Raw genomic sequence first — 21,561 nt, 5'->3', positions numbered from 1 at the left:
ATCAATAAACAGGGTTGTTTGATTTGGTTCTTATCTTTCTCTTGTGATGAGACCATTGTGTGCAGCCAACCTATTTTTACCTGGAGTCAGCTGAGTTGAAGGTCAAACTTCATTTACTTTCCTCCTATTCTCAAAGCAAACACTTTTGTCTCTTTTTCTCTGGTGGTTGCCCTGTCATGTGATCACTGGCCTGTGCAACCAGGAAGAAGAGCTAGAGCGAGAGACTACACAAATGGGAGAAATCCAGCACTATGTGGTTCTGTCTCTCCATCTGGCAACTCTTCCTTGCTGCACTGTCCCTGTGCTGCTGTGTTAGCCCCTGCCCCTGGAGATTCTCAGGGTCATGGTACTCTGCCCTGATTGAAAGACTGGGAGAAGCTTCAGTGAGTGCTTATAGATACTCTTGATTCTGAGCTGTGATTATAAAATTCCCTCTACTCTATAATGGAGATATATAAGGGGGTAGGGAGGGTCAACCTTGGAGAAAAGGAAACCTAGCATAGTAGTTTTAAGAACTCAGGCCTTAGAATTAAGCAGACATAGGTCTAAATCCAAACTCTACCACTTACCGCTATGTGACCGCTGACATCTGTGTGGTTATTATGGTAACTGTCCTTCCCACCTTGGCCCTAAGCCCCCTTTCCAGCCTCATCTCCTGCCACGTCCCTCCTCATTGTCTGTTCTCCCCTTTCCACCCCCAACACTTGTGTTTTAACCAAGTATTGGAATCTGCACTTTATGAAGTAAATGCACATTAAAGTTTAAGAAGCACTGGTCTCAGCAACTTTCTGGAACTTTGATTCCTGGAAGAAATGATGCCATAGTCCAGCCTATAACTGCTGATTATATGTGAATGTCCTCTGGAAAAGTATGATATGCTTTGCAATTTGAGGTATTCTTTGAATTATCCCCAACTAAACTAAGAGGTTCTAAGAGGTCCAAAATAAGAGGTCCTTGAGCAACTAGCTTCCTTGGTTGCATTCATTTCCAGTCCTTTGAAATTCAACCTGCTCTTTCCCCCTGATTTTCTGGGAGTTTCCTTCTGAATCCAGAGAAGGCCTCCTCACCAACAAGGAGCTTAAGCAGACTCAATCAAATGCCTGCTATGTATGAGGAAGGATAGTATTAGGTACAGCATGGGGCATAGAAATTCAAAGACTATCTGAGTCTCAGGGACCTTTTTATTTAGTTGGAAAGACATAAACATTCAGAGTAAAATAACTTTATACTAATTTTATGCTTTATATTTGAGTAGCCCTTCGTCATCTACCATCACCTCTTCTGAATCTTTACAATAATTCTGTGATGTTGGAAGGAAGGGAATATTAACCATCATCTCTTCTAAGTCGTTGCAGTAATTCTGTGATGTTGGTAGGAAGGGATTATTAAGGCTTTTTTTTTTTTTAGATAAAGAAGAATTCAAAAATATTAAGGGACTATTAATGTTGTATGGCTATTAAAGAGCTAGGTTATGTATCCATATCTTTCAGCTCCAGGTCTTTTTCTTTTTTTTAAATATTGTGCCATATTGTACCGTCTCATACCAAATTAATTTAAAATAAAGAAAAAACAGAATAGGATTGCAGAAATAATTGTGGTAGTTAAGAGGAGAGAAATCATTTGATTGAAAGAGTCTGAGGAGGCTTCAGTGAAGGAAACCTTTAGCAGGACTTTGAAAGATAAGCAGGATTTATCTGGATAGAGAGGGGATGGGCAATCCAAGAAGAGGACAAGAAGCAGAAAAGCACAAAGTCTGTTCAGAGAATAATGATTAGATCAGTGTTCTTAGGCTATTCGGAATCTGGATTGTTCCAATCCGATTGAATGAAGCATCTGAACTTTCCAGGTGTGGGAATTATGTTTAGGATAGAGAAACCACAGTAGCTTCTTCCTTTGTTTCGTAGTCTTGCACAAAATCCAACTTGCAGAGAGTCAGGGAGATATGACTGCATACAGCTATCTGGTGGGACCTAAAAGTGGGAGTTTCTTGGTTGGGTTGTGTTTTATAGACTACCACATCTACTTTTTAAAAGCATTATATTACTTGTGGATGGTTGGGAGCAACTTCTCTCACTTTAGGGGAATGTGGGCAGGGCCACAGAAAAAATAGTGACCTTCAGAAAGCGACTGAGATCAAGATCAATGAGAAGTGTGAACGTAAGAGCAGGAACCAAAACCCTGGAGATTATAACGGTGACTTATTAGGTCTGCATAGGCTCTGAAAATCCGGATTGGTTTAGACCTAGAAGGAGGTGGCGTGTGATTGGGTTATTCACAGTAAGGAAGACCCCCTACCTGGGTGGGATCTGCCACCCTCTTACCAGGACCTGCCTTTGTGACGTGGCCCAGCCAGCCTCAGCCTCAGCTCACACCTCGGTGAGCGAGGTCCACAGCCAGCGGCCCCGCAGGAGCGGGAGCCGGGCCATGGCCGAAGGGGCCGAGCCCGCGGGAGAATCCCAAAGTGCTGAAATGAAAACCCAGCAGTCCACGGAAAAAGGGCTCGGGGGACCGCAGAGGCGGAGCCCGCGCTCCGTGCTCAAAGTGTCCCAGCTGCTGCTCCGAGCCATCGCCTCGCACAAGGGCCTGACCCTGGCCACTCTCAAGAAGGAGCTCGGAAATGCCGGCTACGAAGTGCGCAGGAGGTGCGGCCGCCACTCGGGCGAAGGGTCCAGGTCTGAGGTGAAGGGCACCCTCCTCCGGGTCAGCGGCAGCGATGCTGCCGGCTGTTTCAGGGTCTGGAAGATTCCGAAGCTGAAGAGAAGGCCGGGTCGCCCGAGGTTGGAGGAGGGCGTCCGCTCGCCGAAGAGGACCTCTCCTGGGACGCGGAGCCCACGCAGGTACTGCGCGCGTCGCAGGGCGGCCAAGAAGGCCAGGGAAGTGTGGCGGCGGAGCTTGAGGTCAGGCACGAGGATGAGGAGGATGAGGCCGGGGGCCAAGGAACCGGTGAGTTCCAGAGCCAAGCAGGAAGGCAGGGCCAACGCAGTGGATGAGGGGAGAGGACGGACCAAGAAGGAAGACCTCAGGCCCAGGACCCGAGACGAGAAGAGGCCAAGCTCGAAGCCCAGGGAAGAGAAGAAGCAGGACTCGGAGAAACCAGTAAAACGGACCATCCAGAAGCCAACCTCGGTTAAAACCGACCGGCCTTCGAATGGGCAGGGAAAGACCTATGACACAAGGGCTGCTCGCACAAAGACTTGCGTTAAATCCGAAGGTCCTCAGGCTGCAGTCGGGAATCCATAGAATGGGAGCAGCTTCCCTTCCTCCAGGGACAGATGCCTTTCCCCATAGGCTCCAGCGGGAACAGCTCCACACTCATTGAAATGGACAAAGCTATTTACAAGACCTTTCCACCACATTGTGTCTGTTTCCTTTTTGCTACACCTTCAAGGGAAAGGGTGGGTGTTGAGGTGAGACCTATAGCAGAAGCATGTCTGGTAAAGAGAGAAAAAGGAGTTAGAATTGTGTTCCTGCTTTAGGAGCCAGGAAAATGCCTTTCAGAAGAAAAGAAAACAGGTAGAAGAAAGCCAGCAACTTAACTGGGTTTAGAGTAAGTGTTGAATTAATGTTAGACACCCTAGCAAATCCAAATTGAGTTTTGGGAAGAAGGGCATGTAAGGAGAGAAGTAAGGGCATCACTGGGGCAAGAGAAGAATAGACAGCCTTTAGGTTCAGTGATCCAAAGTGTTCTTACCTGAAATTCCTTTTAGGAAAAAATGCCTTCTCCCAAAATTGATTGTAGTGGGTTTGTAGTTTTTGCCCTGATTTGATAATTATTTTAACTTAGAAAATACGTCTTATATGTTAATCCTCTGTTAAATGACAGTGTTTGTGAAAGCATCTAGGACAGGGCTTGGCACATGGTGGGTGCATCACTGAGAATTAAATATGAGTATAAATAATTTGTGATGGGGTGATAATGTACTATAGCAGGAAACTATACTGGATCGGTACTTAATTAGACCAGGGTTCTAGTCAAAGTTCTTCCACTCCGGCTTAGCTGAGTTATTTACTTAATCATTCATGGTCTTGGTTTCCTTCTCTGTAAAAAAGTCGGAATTGGACGACGATTATTTTAGGTGATTTTAAGTGTTAGTAAAATGATAAGAGAGACTTAAACATCATGGTGTATGCTTTGCTTGACAAAATTCATTAAGGGAATGATCAACTGGGAAAGTACTAGCTCTCAGGAAACTATTAAGATATACAGAATGCATATCAGAAATATAAGAAGATGTGGAAGGCTAAATACTGAAAGGCTAGGTCTTTGCTTTTCTTAAAAAACGTGTACTGTGTACTGTATACCAAATTGGAGCAAATGTGTGATTTCTTTTGGTTCTGAAAGCAGGGGATAAGCACAGTGTGAGAGTAGTTCTCATGCCATAGGCCATGACAGGACACAAAAACGGTTTCCAGGGAAGTAAACATCAGAGTAGCCAATCCAGGGAAATGACTGTTTCCAACTGAAGCCAGAGAAGTAGGGAAAAGAAAAGCACCTGGGAGGTGCCTTTTATTCTTGAAAAGAGGTGAGTGAAGGTGGGAGGTAGGAAGGTGTTAGAATAAACTGGGAGCTTTTTTAGAGTATATCTGTCCAAGCTTTTCCCAGGAAATTCTGGTATCTTGTACAAGGGGGAACAGGATTTGTATTTAAAACAAATAAACTTAAGTGATGCTAATATTCTCTCACACCCTTAAATGAGAACCATTTTAAACTTATACAGTGTAATAGCAAAATGCTTGTAACGTAGGTCATCTATAGATGGTCTGAACTTTGAAATCTCCCCCTGCTATAATTAGGTTTACTGTGCATTTGAATTGTCTGTGAGTGGCAAAGTGAAGCAAACAATCAGAAAATAGTCACCTGAAAAGAGGCAATGAGAAACTGTCTATTGAATACAAGTAGAACAAAATTAATCAAATGCCCTTATGATAGCCAGATGATTGCCCCTTTTAAGACCCAGGATGTTTTTACCTAAAAAACAAGATGGTCTAGAATTAGAAATCCTTTTCCCCTAAGTTTGGATGGGAAGGACACTGGCAACAATTTGTTTTCTAGATTTCCTAAGAATCTTCACGCTTCTGTTTATATTATGATGATTTCTTCATTTAAATAAACTTCATTCATTTACTCAGTAAACTTATCAAATTTATTAAGTGCCAGACATATAACTTAAATAGCTAACAATGGTTATTTCAGATTATTTTTCATTGATAAGCTTTAGGGTGGCTGTACTCTGACAAACTGTAGGAAATAACCTTAATTCATAGGTAGGCCGTCCAGATTATCTAGATCATAATGCTAACTGGGTACTTCTGTGTAAGAAATTCCCAAGGATAGCTCATCTCATCCCTAGTGTTCATTAATAACTGTCTGCAAGATTCTGAACCCTTTGCTGGGAATAAAGATGGATAAAACATAATCCCCACTTTTCAGTGCTCACATTCATATATTTGGGTATTTAACTTTGGTCAGAGCAAATAGAACATCCATGACCTCAATTCTTTGCTTTCCTTTTGTCTCAACTGCCTAGTGCAATGATGATCAGAAAATTGTTGGACTTTAGAATTGTAATGCCCTTTAGCATCAACTATTCAGTTGTTGTTGAAAAAACAAATACAAATTGTCTTTAAAAATATGAAAAAAGTGTAATTTTACTCATAGGGGAAATGCACATTAAAACAATAAGATAGCATCTTTAATCAATCCAAAATGCTTGAGAACCTACTCCACTGGTGAAGTTGTGGGGAAACAGGCACTCACATACAGTGCTAGTGGGAGTATAAATCTCTATGACCCCATTGGAAGAGATCTGGCTTTCAAAATTACAAATGCAAATGTCCTCTGACCCAGTGTAATCACTTTTAGGAATTTACCTTTTAGATATTAATGCATTTGTGAAAAGACTTATGTCCAAGGTATTTAATGCAGTGTTGCAGTAACAACAACAACAAAGTAATCTAAATATCACTAGGGGATTGATTCAACTGTGAAACTTCCATACAGTGAAATAGCGTACAGCTATAAAAGGGGGAAATTCTCCACGTATTGTTATGAGAAAGCTCCCCAACGTAGATTAAGAGAAAAACATTCAAAACATTGAGTAAACCAAACTACCTTTTGTGTAAAATGAAGGAAAATATATCTCTTTGCAGTTGTATAAAGAAACTCTGGAAGGATACACACAAAAATCTAAGTGGTTCTCCATTGTGAGGGGAAGGTGATAAGAAAACATAGAAATGAGATTCTTTACCATATCTTTTTTTTTTTGTATTTGTCTTCAGAATCACATAAATTGTAACTTGTTCAAAAATAAGGTAGAAATTTGCACAAAATTGTCAGTTATAGCTTTTTCATTTATAAGATGGTTTATACTTTTGCATGCATTATCTCATTTTACTTCACCATGTTTAGAAAATGTACAATTTAGAGATTGACTTTTAACTGCAAATCCAGTGCTCTCTTCACTATAGTTATAGATGTTGAGTGGGGCCTCACCATCTAGTCATTAACTCTATGAGACATCTTTTTTATGTAGGGAAAGGTCAGAAATTTAGAATTCATTTATATACTTGAGTGTTTTAATAATTTAGGGGTTTCTTGTAGGGGAAGGTTTCTCCAACACATTGTGGGGGGTGGGGTGTTTACAGAACATGAAAATATTTCCATTTCTAAGTGGCCTCAAAGCAATAGATTTCTCCTGTTCTTCCTTCTTCTCTGAGGACCTCTAGCACAACAAGGCTATCTGGTTGGGCTGCAGATCCAGCCAGAACCTAAGTGCCTAGCAAGGACAGGAAGATGGGTCATTTGGGGGATTAACAGAGAGACACTGTGTCTGGAAAGGACTTAAAAATAGCCAAAGGATTTGGAAGAGAGGAACTGAAGACTGAGGTGGTGCCGGCATGAGTCCTGTCAATGCTAGGAAAGACATTGATAGGAGAGTAAGAAGAAGGAAGTCAGGATTTCAGTAGTCCACTGGAGCTGGCTGAGAGAACAGGCACATCAATGAATTTCCTCCCCCTTGTGTCAGTTCCTTCTCTCTTCACTATTTTGGTTAGGGGAAAGATCAGAAATGTCAAAAGATTTACTCCAAGTGGCTGGGGGGAAGTAAGAATAAACGCAAGAAAACAGGGAAACATGAAGCATGAGGCAGGTGGCAAAACAGCCTGGCTGGTGTTAAGAAAGCTGCAGAGGTAGATCACCTCCTAAGCAGTAGGACTGGAGCTCTTGAAGGCAACTCCCATGGAGAAGAGTGAAGCCTTTGCACTGCGCCTAATGCCTGCAAAGCTGTTCTCTCCCTATCCCAGGCAAGCACCATGGGTGAGAGGCCATGTCAGTGGGTCACAGGCTGGTGGTTTCCCCCAGACCAGCTTTCCATGTTTTCTCCCACACTGTTTCTTACCCTGCCCTCTTGATACCCTCTACCAATGCCCATCCTCTTTCCCCTCAAAGGTAAATGCATCTGGTGGACCCAGTTCCTGTCTAACCCCATCTGTGCAGGTTTCCACAGGCTCCCCTCAAACTTCCAATAATTATGAATTTGCCTAGGGGGTCAATTCAGTCACCACCACCACCTCAGGCTCCAGACTCAGCCTTAGCACTCCAAGGACCTCCCAAGAGTGGGTTGGCACTGAAACAACCCTGAGGTGGAGGGCCTCCTAAAATTCGTGCACTAGGACCTCGCTAACCTTACCCTTGGCCTGGCCTACTCAGCACTCTGCTCCCCCAGTCTCCAGAATGGGTTGCATCCCCAGCTGACGGGAGCGACATCTGGGAGCTAAGACACTAGGAGGGAAGTGGGGAGACCTAACTTGTGGTATCTTGAGGTGTGTGTTTTGGGAGGGGCAGTGGGTGGGCTCCTACATGGCTGTGTGACTCCCCCTGGAGCTGTCTGGTGTTCCCCACTCTGTTGCAGCCATTTTTTTAGGAGAGAAGAGCTGAGAATGGAGGGAAGAGGAGAGGAGAGGAGAGGATGGAGAGAGGAAATCAGTGACACAGACAATACGTCCTTTATTCAACTGACAGGGACCATAAAGAATGTATTATAGATCTCTAAAGATACAGATGAAGGTCCCTGGTTGGGTAATCCATGGGAAGTTCACTGTTCATCAGAGGGACGCAAGTCAGACAACAGCTAGAAATCTGGCAGACACTAGGCAGCTGGGCTGGATAGCAAGCTGGCATATACCGCCAAAGCTGCCTGGAAGAGGGTCCCTTGGTGCACAGTGCCCTGAGGTGTGGCGGGAAAGTGGTGGCAGTGGCGGGGTTGGCTGAGGAACATGCTAAGTACAGGGATCATGGCCATACTCCATCTCCCAGGCCTAGGACAGCCAGTGCCTGGCAAGTCGTAGGCACGCAAAAAATGGCTTGTAGAATTGAAACTGATTCTCAGGAGCCAAAAGAGACAGGAAATTTGGAAACTGCATCAAGGGAAGTAAACGGCCTGTAGGGAGGGAGTAAAGGGCCTGTATTTGTCAGTACAGGCAACCTGGGCCAAGTCCGGATGTGGGGAGGTATGTGTGAGAGGGAGAGGTAGAGTGGATAGATGGCAGCTGAGCTGCTACAGCCAAGCCAAGAATCTAACGGAAGAAAGTGGGAAGTATGAGGAATGGACCCTGCTTAGTAGGCTTGAAGATGATAGAAAAGAAACTGGACAATAGGCAGAGGGACAGGTAGCAAGTAGGCTCATGATGGAATGGAACTGGCTAGAAACTTGAAGAGAGAAACTTACAATGGAAGAAGGATAGAAATTAGGGAGAACAAATACCATTGGAAAGTTGTGGCATTCCCCAGGCAAAACAAAACAGAAACCAAACCAGACCAACTGAAAAAGAGAAGTGCGAATGAGGAGTGGAGGAAGAGCTCTGCTTATTGGGCAAATGGAGGCAGTGACAGGAAAGGAGAGGAGAGCCTGAGGCCTGGAGTTGAAGAAAGCTGTAGCCAAGCTTCTCTGCCTTAGGAGAGAGGGGCTGATCACCTCCCCCAAAGAGTCCTGGGTTCATGTTAACCTTTTGACCTTGCAGAGTCCCACAGAGGTGGCAGGTTTACAGCTGTCCTAATGGGTATGTAGGAGAGGTGGTGCAGGAGGTCTGCATGACAGATCCTTTCCTGTAGCCTGAACTGGACAGAATCTTCAAAGCAGGAGAATTCATTTTTGACATAGACACCATGGCTTAATTGGTTACAACCTCTACCTAGTAAACAGAGTCTGGGTTCAAATCTTACTAAATGAGCCTGGTTTCCTCTTATGTCCTGGGGGCTCTCTAATACTGCTGCCCTTTCCCACAGGGTTGGCCAAATCATGGTTAGAAATCTGTTGCACCTTATTGGTCTCCAATGCAACTGTAAGGTAAGAATACTTGGGTCCTTAAGGGCTTGGGACAGGTGGCCTTACTCTCTACTGCTGTGCTGAATGCCCACCCTGCCTGCCTCCAAGGCAACTTATTAGGCCTGAAAAGGGGCCAGATAACTAACAAAGAAGGACCATTTCTTTGGATGTCCATTTTTCCATTTTCCGTTGGATTTACCTTCTTTGAGCTGTCTGTTCCTTTTTGTCTTTTCAGATTTCTAGACCCATGAAACCTCAGTACCCATTTTAGAAGCTCCAGCTCCAACCAATTACAACAGCTTGGCAGTTATCCTGCCATAGTTTCTGAAATTGGTGACTAACTGAGTGCTTTCACTGACTTAAGGGTGAGGGAATACCTTGGGACTCAAGAGGAACTGAATCTAGGACCAACTAGCCTAGGAGTTTGCAGAAGATAAATCTGAGAATAGAAGATAAATCAGAGATTCCATCTCTGTTGGAAGAGGGTGAGGAACCACTGATTAAAATGGAATTTGAATCTCCTAGCCAGTGGTTCTCACACTTGAGCCTACATCAGATATCCTGGAGGGCATGTTAAAAGACTGATTGCTGGGTTTCATCCCCAAAGTTTCTGATTCAGTTTGTGTGGGGTGAGAATTTGCATTTCTGAGACAAGTTCTGGGTGATGTTGATGCTGCTGGTCCAAAGACTGCATTTTGAGACCCGTGGCCTAGTACAGTATTCCAAGGAAGAGAAGTAAATTTTGCCATCTTGGGATCTTTAGGGGGTCTAAGGGAAGAGATTTCACTTTTCCGTTGTTGCCCAGCCCCACTCACCCCCATCCAGTGCACTCAACTGAATAGAGATGGAAAGAACCTGTCTTCTGGAACCTCTGGTTCTGAGTCAGGGCTCACCTTGCCCTTGATGGAAACAGGAAACAGTGGTTTGATTGTAGGAGTGCTGGAAAGGGAAAGATTTTTGTCCCAAATTATCACCCGTTTGCTCCCTGAAGGCATAACATCACTTTAACAAGGGAAAAGCTTTTCCTTCTTCCACTTCCACTATCAGAGCTGCAGCTGAAAATGCAGATAGCTCTGGGAAAGCTAACCCTTTGGTTATAATCTCCATTGTAAGGGATTCTTTGCAGAGATACTCAGATGGGGTGGAAAGGCAAGGATACTTGCGCTCTGAATAGGGTAGAGGCACCACACAGAGGAAAAAAGGTGACAGATTCCTAAAGATGGACTTCCCTATTTTACATTTTGCCCAGAGAGACATTTTTTTTATTTAAAGGGGATAGGATAGGGTAGACGTGGCCGAGGGAGTTGGGAGGAAGATGGGAGTTTTCCCTGTGGGAAAAATCACTCAGATCTCTTCACCCAGCTGATGGCTGTTGCTTATTTTATTTTTCGTCCAAGGGAAGTGGTATTGGACGGAGGTAGAGAAGACAGTGGTACAGTAGAAATGACCTAAAAGGATGCCCCTTCTGCAGAAGGCCCTTAGACTCCATGATGCCTTTCCATTGGGGGCTTCACTTTCTCTCCTTACAATTACTAAAACAGATCAGAGGCTGGAGGTTAACATCTGGTTATTAAGAAGTCTGATCTGATGGTATGGAGAGTCACCTCATACAAGTCTTTAAAACACGGTTAGTGAGGAGCTGGATTTGTCAGCATGTCATATACATTTTTTTAAAAAACGTAGAGTAGAATGTAAGCAATACCCTTCAAGTCATTAAAGACTAGACTCTCTTCTTATATCCGACTGCCTCTGGTATATTAGTCCTTAAAATGTTTAGTGATCCTGGCCTTGTAATTCTTGACACAAATGTATAATGACCATATTGGGTCAAGGTAACACCCCTTCTTTGACTCCCATTTAGTGATTCCATGGATGGGCTCTGAACCTGCTAAATGTATATGCAAAACTGAGTGAATTGCTAATGACTTTTTTTCTCAAAAGTCAGTTTCGTTTTTAATCAGATTCTCAAAAGGGTTTGTGATCCAAAACAGGCTCTGAACCATTGCTCACATAGAGCTGATTGTATTAATGAATGAGGCATAGTGGGAGGGTAAAAGAAATGTTATAGTCCAGTTTTACTAATGGAAGCCAATATTTTCCTATGCCCTGGGGCATCTCCTAATACTGCTCCTAAAATGCTTCTGTCTCTGAGGACCTGGGACAAGGATGCCTTACAAAAGGCTGGCTGTTTTACTCTATTCATAGGAAAATAAGCAAGAGAGGTGCATTCTAGGCAAAGAGGGAAGGCTGTTCTGAGCAGAAGGGAGCTGGGGGCTGAGTTGCTCAAGTCATATACACTCTAAGCCCGGTCAGCAAAATGACCCTATTTTTGGCTCCATTTGGACCCAGGACTCTGAGGAGCTATGATTCACCCAGTTTTCCCCAAGCAAATGGAACAGTCATTAAACTAGATTGCTGTAGCTCACTTCCTCTTGCCTCTCTCGTTAATTCCACCAACTGTGGTTAAGAAATAAGTATGTTAAGGAAAAACCAGAATCTAAGCATTAAAGAGAAAATATCCCACTTCCATCTTCTTTGCTTTTCTCCCTCCCTCCCCCCAAACTGATCTTACATATAAGGTAATTTTTAAATGATACGATTGGTATTAACACATCACCAATAAAGAGAAACAATGACCAACTCATCAACTAATGGATGCTAGAATACTTATGCAAGTTCTGGAGTCTTAGTGCAGACACCTTCCCAGAATTGGGAGGAAAACCAACCAAAAACTCATTATCCTGCATCAGCCGAGTAGCTAAGCCACAGCCATTTCCCCTAAAGTTCTGTTTAGGGGAATGAGATCCACAAGAATAACTCTGCCCCCTTGATGAGGCAATCAAGGTCAAACAAGGGTGATGACGACAACCTGCAAACACTGTGACTCCTGCCGTGATTTCCCAGCACTTGAAACAAGACCAAAAAACTCACTCAGCACAAAGCTCCTATATGTACCTTGCCTGAAATCAACAAGCAACAGCTTAGCTCACTGAGGATGTCTGCTTCTTTCTCCACTTAGGCAAAAAGAATCTGTGGCTCAGAGATTCAAATCTAGACATACATATATATCGACAATTGTCTTGATCTCAGTGATACTGGGGAAGGCTTTATACCTCAACTCCCACAACTTAGCCCTTTCCACTAGGGCTCCCTTCATCACTCAGCTTTCTTACTATCTTGAAACAAAACAAACAAAAAACCCCCATACAATCCCCACTACCCTCATCCACAGAACACAGCCCCTAGAACATCTAGCTTATACAGTTTGCACTTTGCATGCTCTCTTCAAAGACCCTGCACACAGATACACAGACACATAAAGACACTGTCAAGAGGAGAGGGGTCTGTTCAAGGGGACAAAGTATTTTTCTTCTGTGTGGGCCTGGGTTACTTGGGGGTATAAGGTCCATCTCTTAGCACTGTTGTGTGATCTTTCAGCTGGATATATGTATATGCACGGTGAAGGGAGCAGGAATGGGGGTGAGAAGGTTATTGTTTGTTTTTCAGCAGGTGGGGTGAGAGGTGTGGATGTATACTGAGATGATCTGGGTAAGGGTGATGGGCCCACACAGGAATGAGGTCTGCCCCTCAGCTTTCATTTGGATAAGAAAGGGGGCTCTGGGTGCCTGATCACTATCTCTTTCCTGTTTCCTCCTTATGCTCTAACCCAGTGTTCACAAGTGTGTTTCATGGAGTCACCAGTTCTGTGGGATGTGAAATAAAAAGGATACTGAGGTCAAATAATTTGGGAAACAGCATTAAAGGAGGCTTAACCATTTGCTCTACTGCATACATTTTCAGAGCCTTAATATGCTAACATGGTATATCTTTCTTTCCCTCTCTCTCTCTCTCTCTATATATATATATAACTGTAGAAGGGTGATACTCAAAATACTTAACAACTGGTATGGTATAGGCTCCATCCAACCAATCCAATCAGTTTGGGCCTACATGCTGGAGAACAGGCTCAGGCTGAATATCAGCCCATGCAGTAAGCATTGTTTCCCAAAAGTTTTGCCCAAAGAACTCTGCTTTATGTGACATCTCACAGAACTGGTGAGAAAATACTCTGGCCAATGCTGGAACCTCATCTTTCTAGGAATGGGACCAGAACTCATGATTCTGTCCACTGAGGTGCAGGAGAGGGGCAGATCTGGCAGAGACTCCTGGTAGCACCGGTTGACAGATTTGACCACAGCTGCAGCAGAAATAGATTTCAAAAGACAGATGTCCCTCTGTCCCAGCTGCTCCGGGGACTTTGTCCCTGGTGGGTCAGCAGATGCCTGTCCAGGTGATGTTTACGGCCGAAGCTCTTCTCACAGCGCGGGCACTGGAAGGGCTTCTCCCCGGTGTGTGTGAGCCAGTGTCTCACCAGGTGGTGCCTTCGGCCAAAGCTCTTCCCACACTCAGTGCACACGTGGCACTTTGGTACTGGTGTAGCGCGCTGCCGCTTCCTGGCCCCAGGGCTTTCTCCAGCCTCTTGCCCCTTGCAGGATTTGCCTTCTGCATGCACTCTCTGGTGGCTGGCCAGATGGGAGTTGCATCGGAAATTCTTGCCACACTCAGAGCACCTGCTGGGCTTGTCGTGTAGGTGGGTTTTCTGGTGTCGGATCAGGTGATGTCTTCTCCCAAAGCTCTTGTCACACTTGAGGCAGCTGTAGGGCCTCTCCCCAGTGTGTGTTTGCTGGTGCCTGGCAAGGTGGGAGCCCCACACAAACTGTTTCCCACACTGGGGGCATGTGTGCGGTCTTAACAGGGAATCCATTTCTGTGCTACACAGAAGATTTGAGAAACTATCTTCCTGAAGAAAAGGTGGGCCAAGGAGCATGCCTCTGGAGCTCCTGGGCATGGAATCCCAGCTCTCATCCTGCTCTGGATTCCAGAGAATGGTATCTTCAGACACACTAGATAACATTCTGGGAGGTTCTGCTTCTAGTTCAGGGGTATCCCCTTCGTGCTCGCTTCCATCTCCTGTGGAGAAGGGAAAATACCGACCCCAAGAGGGGAGTCATAAGGGAGTACCCCAGGACCTGAGTCATAGGTGAGGCTGTATGATACCTATCAGGGCCTAAACCTCACCCCATAAGGGCTGAGAGAACAGATTTTAATGTTGTACAAGACAGTGCAAGAGGTACAGAGGTTAAAAGCCTAGGCTTAGGAGACAGATACCCAATTTTGAATCTCAGCTTTCGCACTTAACTTCTGTAGGCCTTCATTTCTTCTTCTGTAAAATGGGAATAATTATAAGTGGATATTTTAAGACAGATAGGCTAGTACCTGCATATAGTAAGCACTAGTAAATGGTCTATGCTATTGTTGTTATTTATTTATTACTATTATTTATTTAGCACTTAAAAAAAAAAACTGTTAATCACCATCTTCCTGCCTAAGCACAGATGGAGAGAGTTTAGGAATGTGCTGCAGTCATCACTGGCTGGGGGATCACCTGTCAGCAATACTAGCGACATTGTGAAGGCATTTCCACAATGGGTGGGAGGTTGAACAACAACAACGAACATGTATTGAGTGCTTATTATGTGCCTGGTACTGTTCTACTATGGTAACATATTTAAATCTCACAATAATTTATAGATGAGGAACCCAGAGAGAAGTTAATTACTTTTCCAAGGTTCCACAGGTATGATCCTGGATTTAGATCCACAAAGTCTGGCTCCAGAGCCTGCCCTCTAAACCACTGTGTTACACTGTCTTGCTCTTGAAGAAAAAGATCTCTAAACCTTTCAGTTCCATAACTGTCTGAGGCAGAGGAGGGATTAGAGGGACACGTAATGCTGAAACTCCAAAAGGGGTGAAGGCTGTGGCTGAGTCTGTTCTATGTCATTACCTGTATATGTGACCTTCAGAATGTCCCTCTCTTCTAAGTCCTGGGGGTCAGGAACCCATTGTTCTTCCCCTCCTTCTAGCTGAGAGAGCATATCCAGTTTGGGAATTGGAAATCCTGCCCATGGGAAAGGAAAACAGAGATATCAGTTAGTTCAACCGTAATTCTCATTTCTGAAAACTGTTTCCTACTGGTTCCTACATTATTCCTTGGAGCTCTATAAATAAAGAGGGCCAGATACAAGCCTTTCCTTCTTCCCCCTCCTGTTTCTGTTAAGTCCCTCTTCTTTCTTTCAGAAAATCATACTCTCTTCCCAATGAGTGTTCTCTTCCACTCAAATTTCAAATACTTCTAGTACAACTGTCCTTTCTGATCATAACTTCACTTAATTAGCCCTACTACAGCTGTCTTACCCTCTACGTTCTCATCTTTCCCTAGATGGTTTCTGAGTTTCCAAGGACTCAGTTCCATCTCTTAGATGTCCTTCTCTCTGCTTTGAAAGAACCTCCCAATTCCCAACCAAGAAGAGCCTAAAGTTCTCTTCTCTAATAATTCACATCATTTTGCTGTTGTTTTTTTTAAAAAATGACACTTCACTTCCACTCTCTTTGGATTAACTCTGGCATTCTTTCTCTAGTGGAAGGCTAGACAGATTCCCTGCCAAGAAAAGAACCCCAAATAGAAACTCTTCAACAGCCCTGGAGCAGATGACTCTATTCTCCCAGAGTACAATCATTTAGTGGCTGGAGAAGGTCATGCTTACTTAGAGAGACCACTATCCCACAGTTTTCCTGCATGACGTATTCTCCATAAAAGTCTGTCTGAGAAGGGTCCAGGCTCCGCCACTCCTCCTGAGAGAAGCACAGTGAAACATCCTTGATGGTTACCAGGCCCTGAAACAAACATCATCTGTCAGCAGCTGTTCCTTATGGAAAATGGGATCTCAGTATAAAAGGCTGAAGTAGTAGTAAAGGAAAGATGGCGAGAACTGCCCAGAAGTCCTTGGGCAGGGCACGTGGTTTTGGTGAAGAGGAAATGAAGAAAGGGGTAAAGGTAATGGTCAGTGTATGAGCGAGAATAACATCTATAGAGGAGCTTCCCAAGTTGGGACCATGAGAAGTTGGAGGATCCCACTGTTTAGTTACAGGTGTCTGTCCAGTCTCTTCTCATCTGCCTTATTCTTTTCATTGCAGAAAGTGTGTCCTAGCTCCTCCTTTCTCCACTTGCTATCAGCACAAAAGAATGTAGATAAAACAGTCTTTCTTGCCCCTCTCCCATTATGCCCCATCCTCATCTTCTAAGGCAGCATGATGTGGCTGGCGGTCAGGAGCCCAGATTCTAGAGCCAAATGGCTCCCACCTCTGCCGCTGACTAGCAGTATGATCTTACACAAGTGCCTTCATCTCCTCCTGTCTGATTTTCTCATCTATAAAACAGGGATAACTGAGTTTCTCTCAGGGTTAAATGAGTTAATATACATAAAGCACTCAGAGAACAGCAAGCACGGTAAACACGTTGGGAGTACGGATACTATCACTATCTTCCCATGGCTCTCCCCTTGCCTTCTGAATCGAAACCTGTTTTCTCTCTCTAGCTCTGCTGCTCTTTACATCTTTCGACCTTCTATTCTTTTCCATACATGCTCCATCATCCTGTCTGCTTTATGTTCTTCCAAGCTTCTTCAGGTCCTTTTTCCTACTCTTTCCCGACTTATTTCTTAGAGGATATTAATGAATTGTTCTTAAATTCCCTCTGTGGATAGCACAGCCATCCATTAAAAAAAAAAAAGGCACAAAACCTAACCTCTAGGAATTCCCTTCTTCTCATCATGCCTCATTTTTTAAAAGGATATTATAAGCCCTTTAGAAAGGGATAGAATCTGTTCAGATATAAGATGAACATACCATTAGTGGTCATGTGAAATGACAAATCAGTGGAATGATGCAAAGGCTACAGAAAGGCAACGGTGATGAGACCCTGAGAGAGGCCAAGGGAAGAACATAGCCCACCTGTGATCCAGCTGCAAGAAGTGCAGCTGCCATCTCCCAGTCTCCAGTGCTCCCTTCCTGGGGAATGGCAGGAACCCAGGGAGCCGACTGAGCTGGTGAGGGGAGAGAGGAACCATTAGAGATGAAGCATCTGTCCTTTCCCAGTTAGAGCCTGGCCCTATTTTAGAGGGGCTTAAGGGTCACATTTTTTTTCAATATTTATGCCCATTGGTAAGCCTCAAATGCATAAATGTAGTAGAAGAGACCTTCCCTCAAAATGTCCCGAAAGGGTATTGAGTGGTTTTTAGTAGAGCATTTATGTCATCCATTTCTACTAGACTAGCTGTGGTTTGAATTTATATTATTCGAATATAATTTTCATCTTGTAAAGTGCATTTTAGTGAGTTTGTTTTCCAACAGCAGTCAGTGTTTCTGTCACTTCCTTTGTCTTCCATATTTGTTACCATTAACCATGTAGCACGTAGAGGGAGTGATTATGCAAAAAGTGGGAGAAGCCCAATTACATGGTTTGCAGAATCCAGGTCTTCCTTATACTTCTGTGACCAGGGCCCAGAAGTTCCTTATATTTCTGTGGCCTAGTCCTGGTACTGTCTATGCTGTTCAGTCCATGAAAATTTGGGGGTTTTTAACTCTACTTTTTCAATACAGATTAGAAGACTATTCTCTGCACTGTGCTTCCCACATACACACCCTCTGGGCTCTCACCCTTCTCCTGAAGGGACTGTGGCTCCTCTTCAAGGTCACAGCACAGATGCTCCAGTGACCCTGGTGCTGCTCTCCATGGCCCCTCTTCCTGGCTTCCCCTTTCCACCTGGGGCTCTGCTCTGTCCAGCTGGACATTCATTGACTCCCATCCTGTCCCCAGTGCTGCTGTCTGTTCTGAAAGCATTTTTGCTGCAAACCCAGACTGTGACCTGGAACAAATTCATATCAGTTATGCCCATGAAAATGGAAAGGAGTGATATTCCTAAGGGAATTATGGAGAACAGCCCAGGGATAAAAGATGAAACTGGATAGGAAGAGCTTGAAGGAAGATGAACTTTAAAAGCTTGATATGCTCCAATCAGCTGAACCTGAGCCAGAAATGAGCAGGTGCTACATAGCAAAGTCACTAATGGTTATTTTGGGGCCCTCATGGCTGGAAGAACTTCATTTAAAAAAAAGAACAATCCTAGAAATTCAAAAGCTATCAATTAATTTCAACCACTGAAAATACTTAATCTGGGAATTTCAACCAGTGAAAGTAAGCAATCTGGAAATATGCAGGAAGGAATGCAAACAGACTTGCACTTAACAAAAATGGTTGTACTCACACATAAGCTTTTCTGCCACAAATCCAATTCTCATCAGTTAATTTAGAATGGAATGATTACCATAGGTAGAAGTCCTAGTCAAAGGGTGTATTTTTTATGAACTTGAACGAAATGGTGCCTTGCTTAGGACAAGCCTCAATGAAGAGACATATATCCTGTCACTCTATTGTAGAAAATGAGAACTGGTTGTAAATATGGTAGAAAAATCAATAACTTGGAAAGCAGGTGTAAGACTCTAAAGCAACCCTAACAGATAAAGAGAAACTGTTGGTCACTGAGGAGCTGATGTCTAATTGGGAAAAGAAAAAAAGAACAGAAAGGGTTTGCACTAGGTAGAAAAAGGGAAAACAGGTGTCGCTAACCTGACCCTGGCATGAGTTAAGACATGGGAAAGAACCTGAGACACAGGATAGAACCAGTGAGATCTCATTACAAAACATATTCAATTTTAAAGAAGGGTATGGTGAAGCCAGAGTCTGTTCCATCAGAAGAAACAAAAGTGAAGAAAGGCATGGGAAATATGTCTGTTGGGGAAAAGTTCAAAACAATGGACATAGTCTTCTCTTGTCTAGGGAAGACGGCTGATGAATGATGCTGCCAATGAATAAAAAGAGAGATGTTTTCTATCTCTGTGTAGATCTCGTCTCTTGATTGTAAGAGAAGAGATTTAGGTTAGATTAAAAAAATTCTTAATAATCCTGCAGTGCACAGGACCTCGTTGAAGGCTCTTTGCTCTGGACATCTCAGGAGCAGGACAGGTTGTGTGGTGATAGCAGTCTCCCTGCCTTACAGCAGAGAAATAGTCTATGAGACTATGCAGAGTCCCTTTTTGCTTGGCAACATCATATTTTTGATTCTTACTCAATGCCCAAGCAGTCAGAGCTACTGAAAGGCTTCCAAAAACAGGTCAGAACCTTGGTAACTGTTCTGGCTGGCTCATATCCATCCAATAATATTTGCAAGAACCCAGGAGTCCAGGATATGTAATGACAAATGTCAAGTTGTTTATTTTCTTGCCTATTCGTCTTTGACAAAAGAGGTAGGGGGGAACCCTAAGCTCAGTGCACAGGATGGGAACAAATTCCCTTTTCATCTCAGAAGTCCAGAGATGTCTCAGGGCCTCATGGGAGCATCCTGGACTGATTCCCAGCTTAGGAGGCTTCCTTTTCAGAGACTTCTCATGAGAAAGGAAAATTCCCAATAAAGCAATAAAGGGAAAGTTCCATTTTAGCTTTCTCTTCTGAATTCCAGCCCCTGTATTCGCTTCACTTTTAACATGTAGAGCATGGATTCCCCCTCTTCACCTGGGTTCTTCCTCATTCTCTAGCTCCATTGGAAAGTCCTCCCTCAGGGCTTTACCTCTAAGTAAATATCTGGACACCTGTCTGAGACCCATTTCTCCATCTCCCTAGGAGCAGAGTCCCTGGATAGGAAGCCTCTTTCGCAGGCCAGATGTGAGCCTCTCCAGACCACTGACAGAAAACCTGTGGAAGTGCTAGCAGAAATCTCAGCAAAGGAGGGGGCAGGTGCTCGTCCTCAGACTGCATTTGCTAAGATGTTCGCTTTCTCAGAGCCAGCACCTGGACAGTGAAAGTGTCAGCCCTAACCTGGTTTCTCCCGGTTCCAGGATGATCCCAGGCCTACTGGGGTCGGGGTTCTAGAACTTTCATTTCCCCTTTTCCTCTCATATCTGGGGGGCATGGCACCTGCAGAAGTTGGCTTCTGCAGCAAGCGCTGTTGTACAGAGAAAGGGCCATGCTATCGAAATGAGTAGCCCAAGGGCACAGGGACAGTAGCGATGTCCGAGAAGCCTGGCCCCTGCCCCCGGGCGGGGTGTGGGCGGGACGGGCGTCCGCTCCGGAGTAAGGTTGCTTCTTCCCTCGTCACGGTGCGCCTGGAGAGGGTCAGATTTCAGAGAACCCGAGAGAAGCTGAGCTGCAACAGGGGAAGTGAGGTCAGAAAACAGGTTTCCCGTGAACTGGGGCAGGAGCAAGTGAAGAAAAAGGAGCCATGGGGTAACCTGCGCGCGGTGACAGCGACGGGAACCCACGGGGTCTGACAGCGACGATGGGGACGGGGAGACAGGAGAGGGGCGGGCGCAGAATGTCAGTGCGGCCGACCCCCGGGAATGGCAGCGACCCAGAGGCCGCGTCGACTCTCCTCCCCGCCCCCACGGGTGACCGGCCCCACTCGCCGCCCCGGGAAGCTAGGCGTCCCTCCCTCCAGCCGCGACTCCCTTCGGCCCGGCCCCACTCACCCCGGTCGGCTTGGCCTGCGGCCCGGTGCCTCCCTCCCGGGCGCCGCCTGCCCCTCCCCTCCGCCCTCGCTTCGCTTCGTCGGAGCCGGCGGCCGCGGAGCCAGCGACAGGCGGAGACGACGGCCCGGCGGGCGCGGGCGGGGCGGGCACAGGAAATCCCCGCCCGCTTCCGGGGCTCGGCGGCCGCGGCGGCGCTGGTGGGGGGGAGGGGGCCACGCCGGGGCGGGGGACGGGCTGCGGCTCCGGCGCCCCCGGCCGGCCCAGACCCGCGCCTCGGCGCCCGCCTCCCCGGGGCGCCACGGGCCCAGGCGCCCGGGTCCCGGCCCACCGCGCCCGCTCGGCCCCGCCTTCTCCCTCTCTGACTGACCATCTTGCGTCCCGGCCACTCAGCCCGCCGCGGGGTCATGAATTACCTCAGCATTTAGCAACCGCTCGTTACCTGCAGACAAGCGCTGTAAGAGCGATTTCTCCAGACAGCGGTCTGGGTCTGGAATCCCCCAAGGAGCTCACCTTCTAGGTTTCAAGATAGCGAGGGTGACGATAAGGTGCTGGAGAGGCCGTTGAGTCATTAATTCTGAACGAGGTTGACTTCACCAAGACGTGTGTCTGAAGTAGGCCTTGCGGCCTCATTGTCCGATTTGCGGGAACCAGCAGCAGCGGTCCAGATAGAGGTGTGTTGTAACGTCCACACCGGATTTAGAGGACTTAACAAGTGTACAATAGCTAATAAGCAGTATTGTAGATATGTTGGGCTAAAATGTATAGTTGAAATTCACATCACCTACTTCCTTTAACTTTTAAATATGGCTGCTTAGTT

At 45.4% G+C, this 21,561-nt stretch overlaps 2 protein-coding genes across 2 annotated transcripts; one reads left to right on the top strand and one right to left on the bottom strand.

Annotated features, from left to right (window-relative positions):
• Positions 1–2,397: 2,397 nt before the first annotated feature.
• On the top strand, positions 2,398–3,485 carry LOC130833638 (testis-specific H1 histone). Its single transcript, XM_057703463.1, has one exon. The coding sequence runs from the start codon at positions 2,425–2,427 to the stop codon at positions 3,238–3,240; it is 816 nt and encodes a 271-aa protein (XP_057559446.1). The 5' UTR covers positions 2,398–2,424; the 3' UTR covers positions 3,241–3,485.
• A 5,171-nt stretch (positions 3,486–8,656) lies between these two features.
• ZNF641 (zinc finger protein 641) lies at positions 8,657–20,839 on the bottom strand. Its single transcript, XM_057703658.1, has 6 exons — positions 20,745–20,839; positions 17,880–18,088; positions 17,175–17,266; positions 15,929–16,058; positions 15,169–15,282; positions 8,657–14,294 (listed from the first exon to the last, which is right to left on the bottom strand). Exons 2-6 carry the CDS (start codon positions 18,061–18,063, stop codon positions 13,540–13,542), a joined length of 1,275 nt encoding a protein of 424 aa, XP_057559641.1. The 5' UTR covers positions 18,064–18,088; positions 20,745–20,839; the 3' UTR covers positions 8,657–13,539.
• Between the last annotated feature and the right edge of the window lie 722 nt (positions 20,840–21,561).

Source organism: Hippopotamus amphibius, chromosome 12, assembly GCF_030028045.1.
Source record: "Hippopotamus amphibius kiboko isolate mHipAmp2 chromosome 12, mHipAmp2.hap2, whole genome shotgun sequence".
NCBI classification, from domain to species: Eukaryota; Metazoa; Chordata; class Mammalia; order Artiodactyla; family Hippopotamidae; genus Hippopotamus; species Hippopotamus amphibius.
Note: the sequence above shows the minus strand (reverse complement) of the source record. Positions and strands in the feature narration are given on the sequence as shown.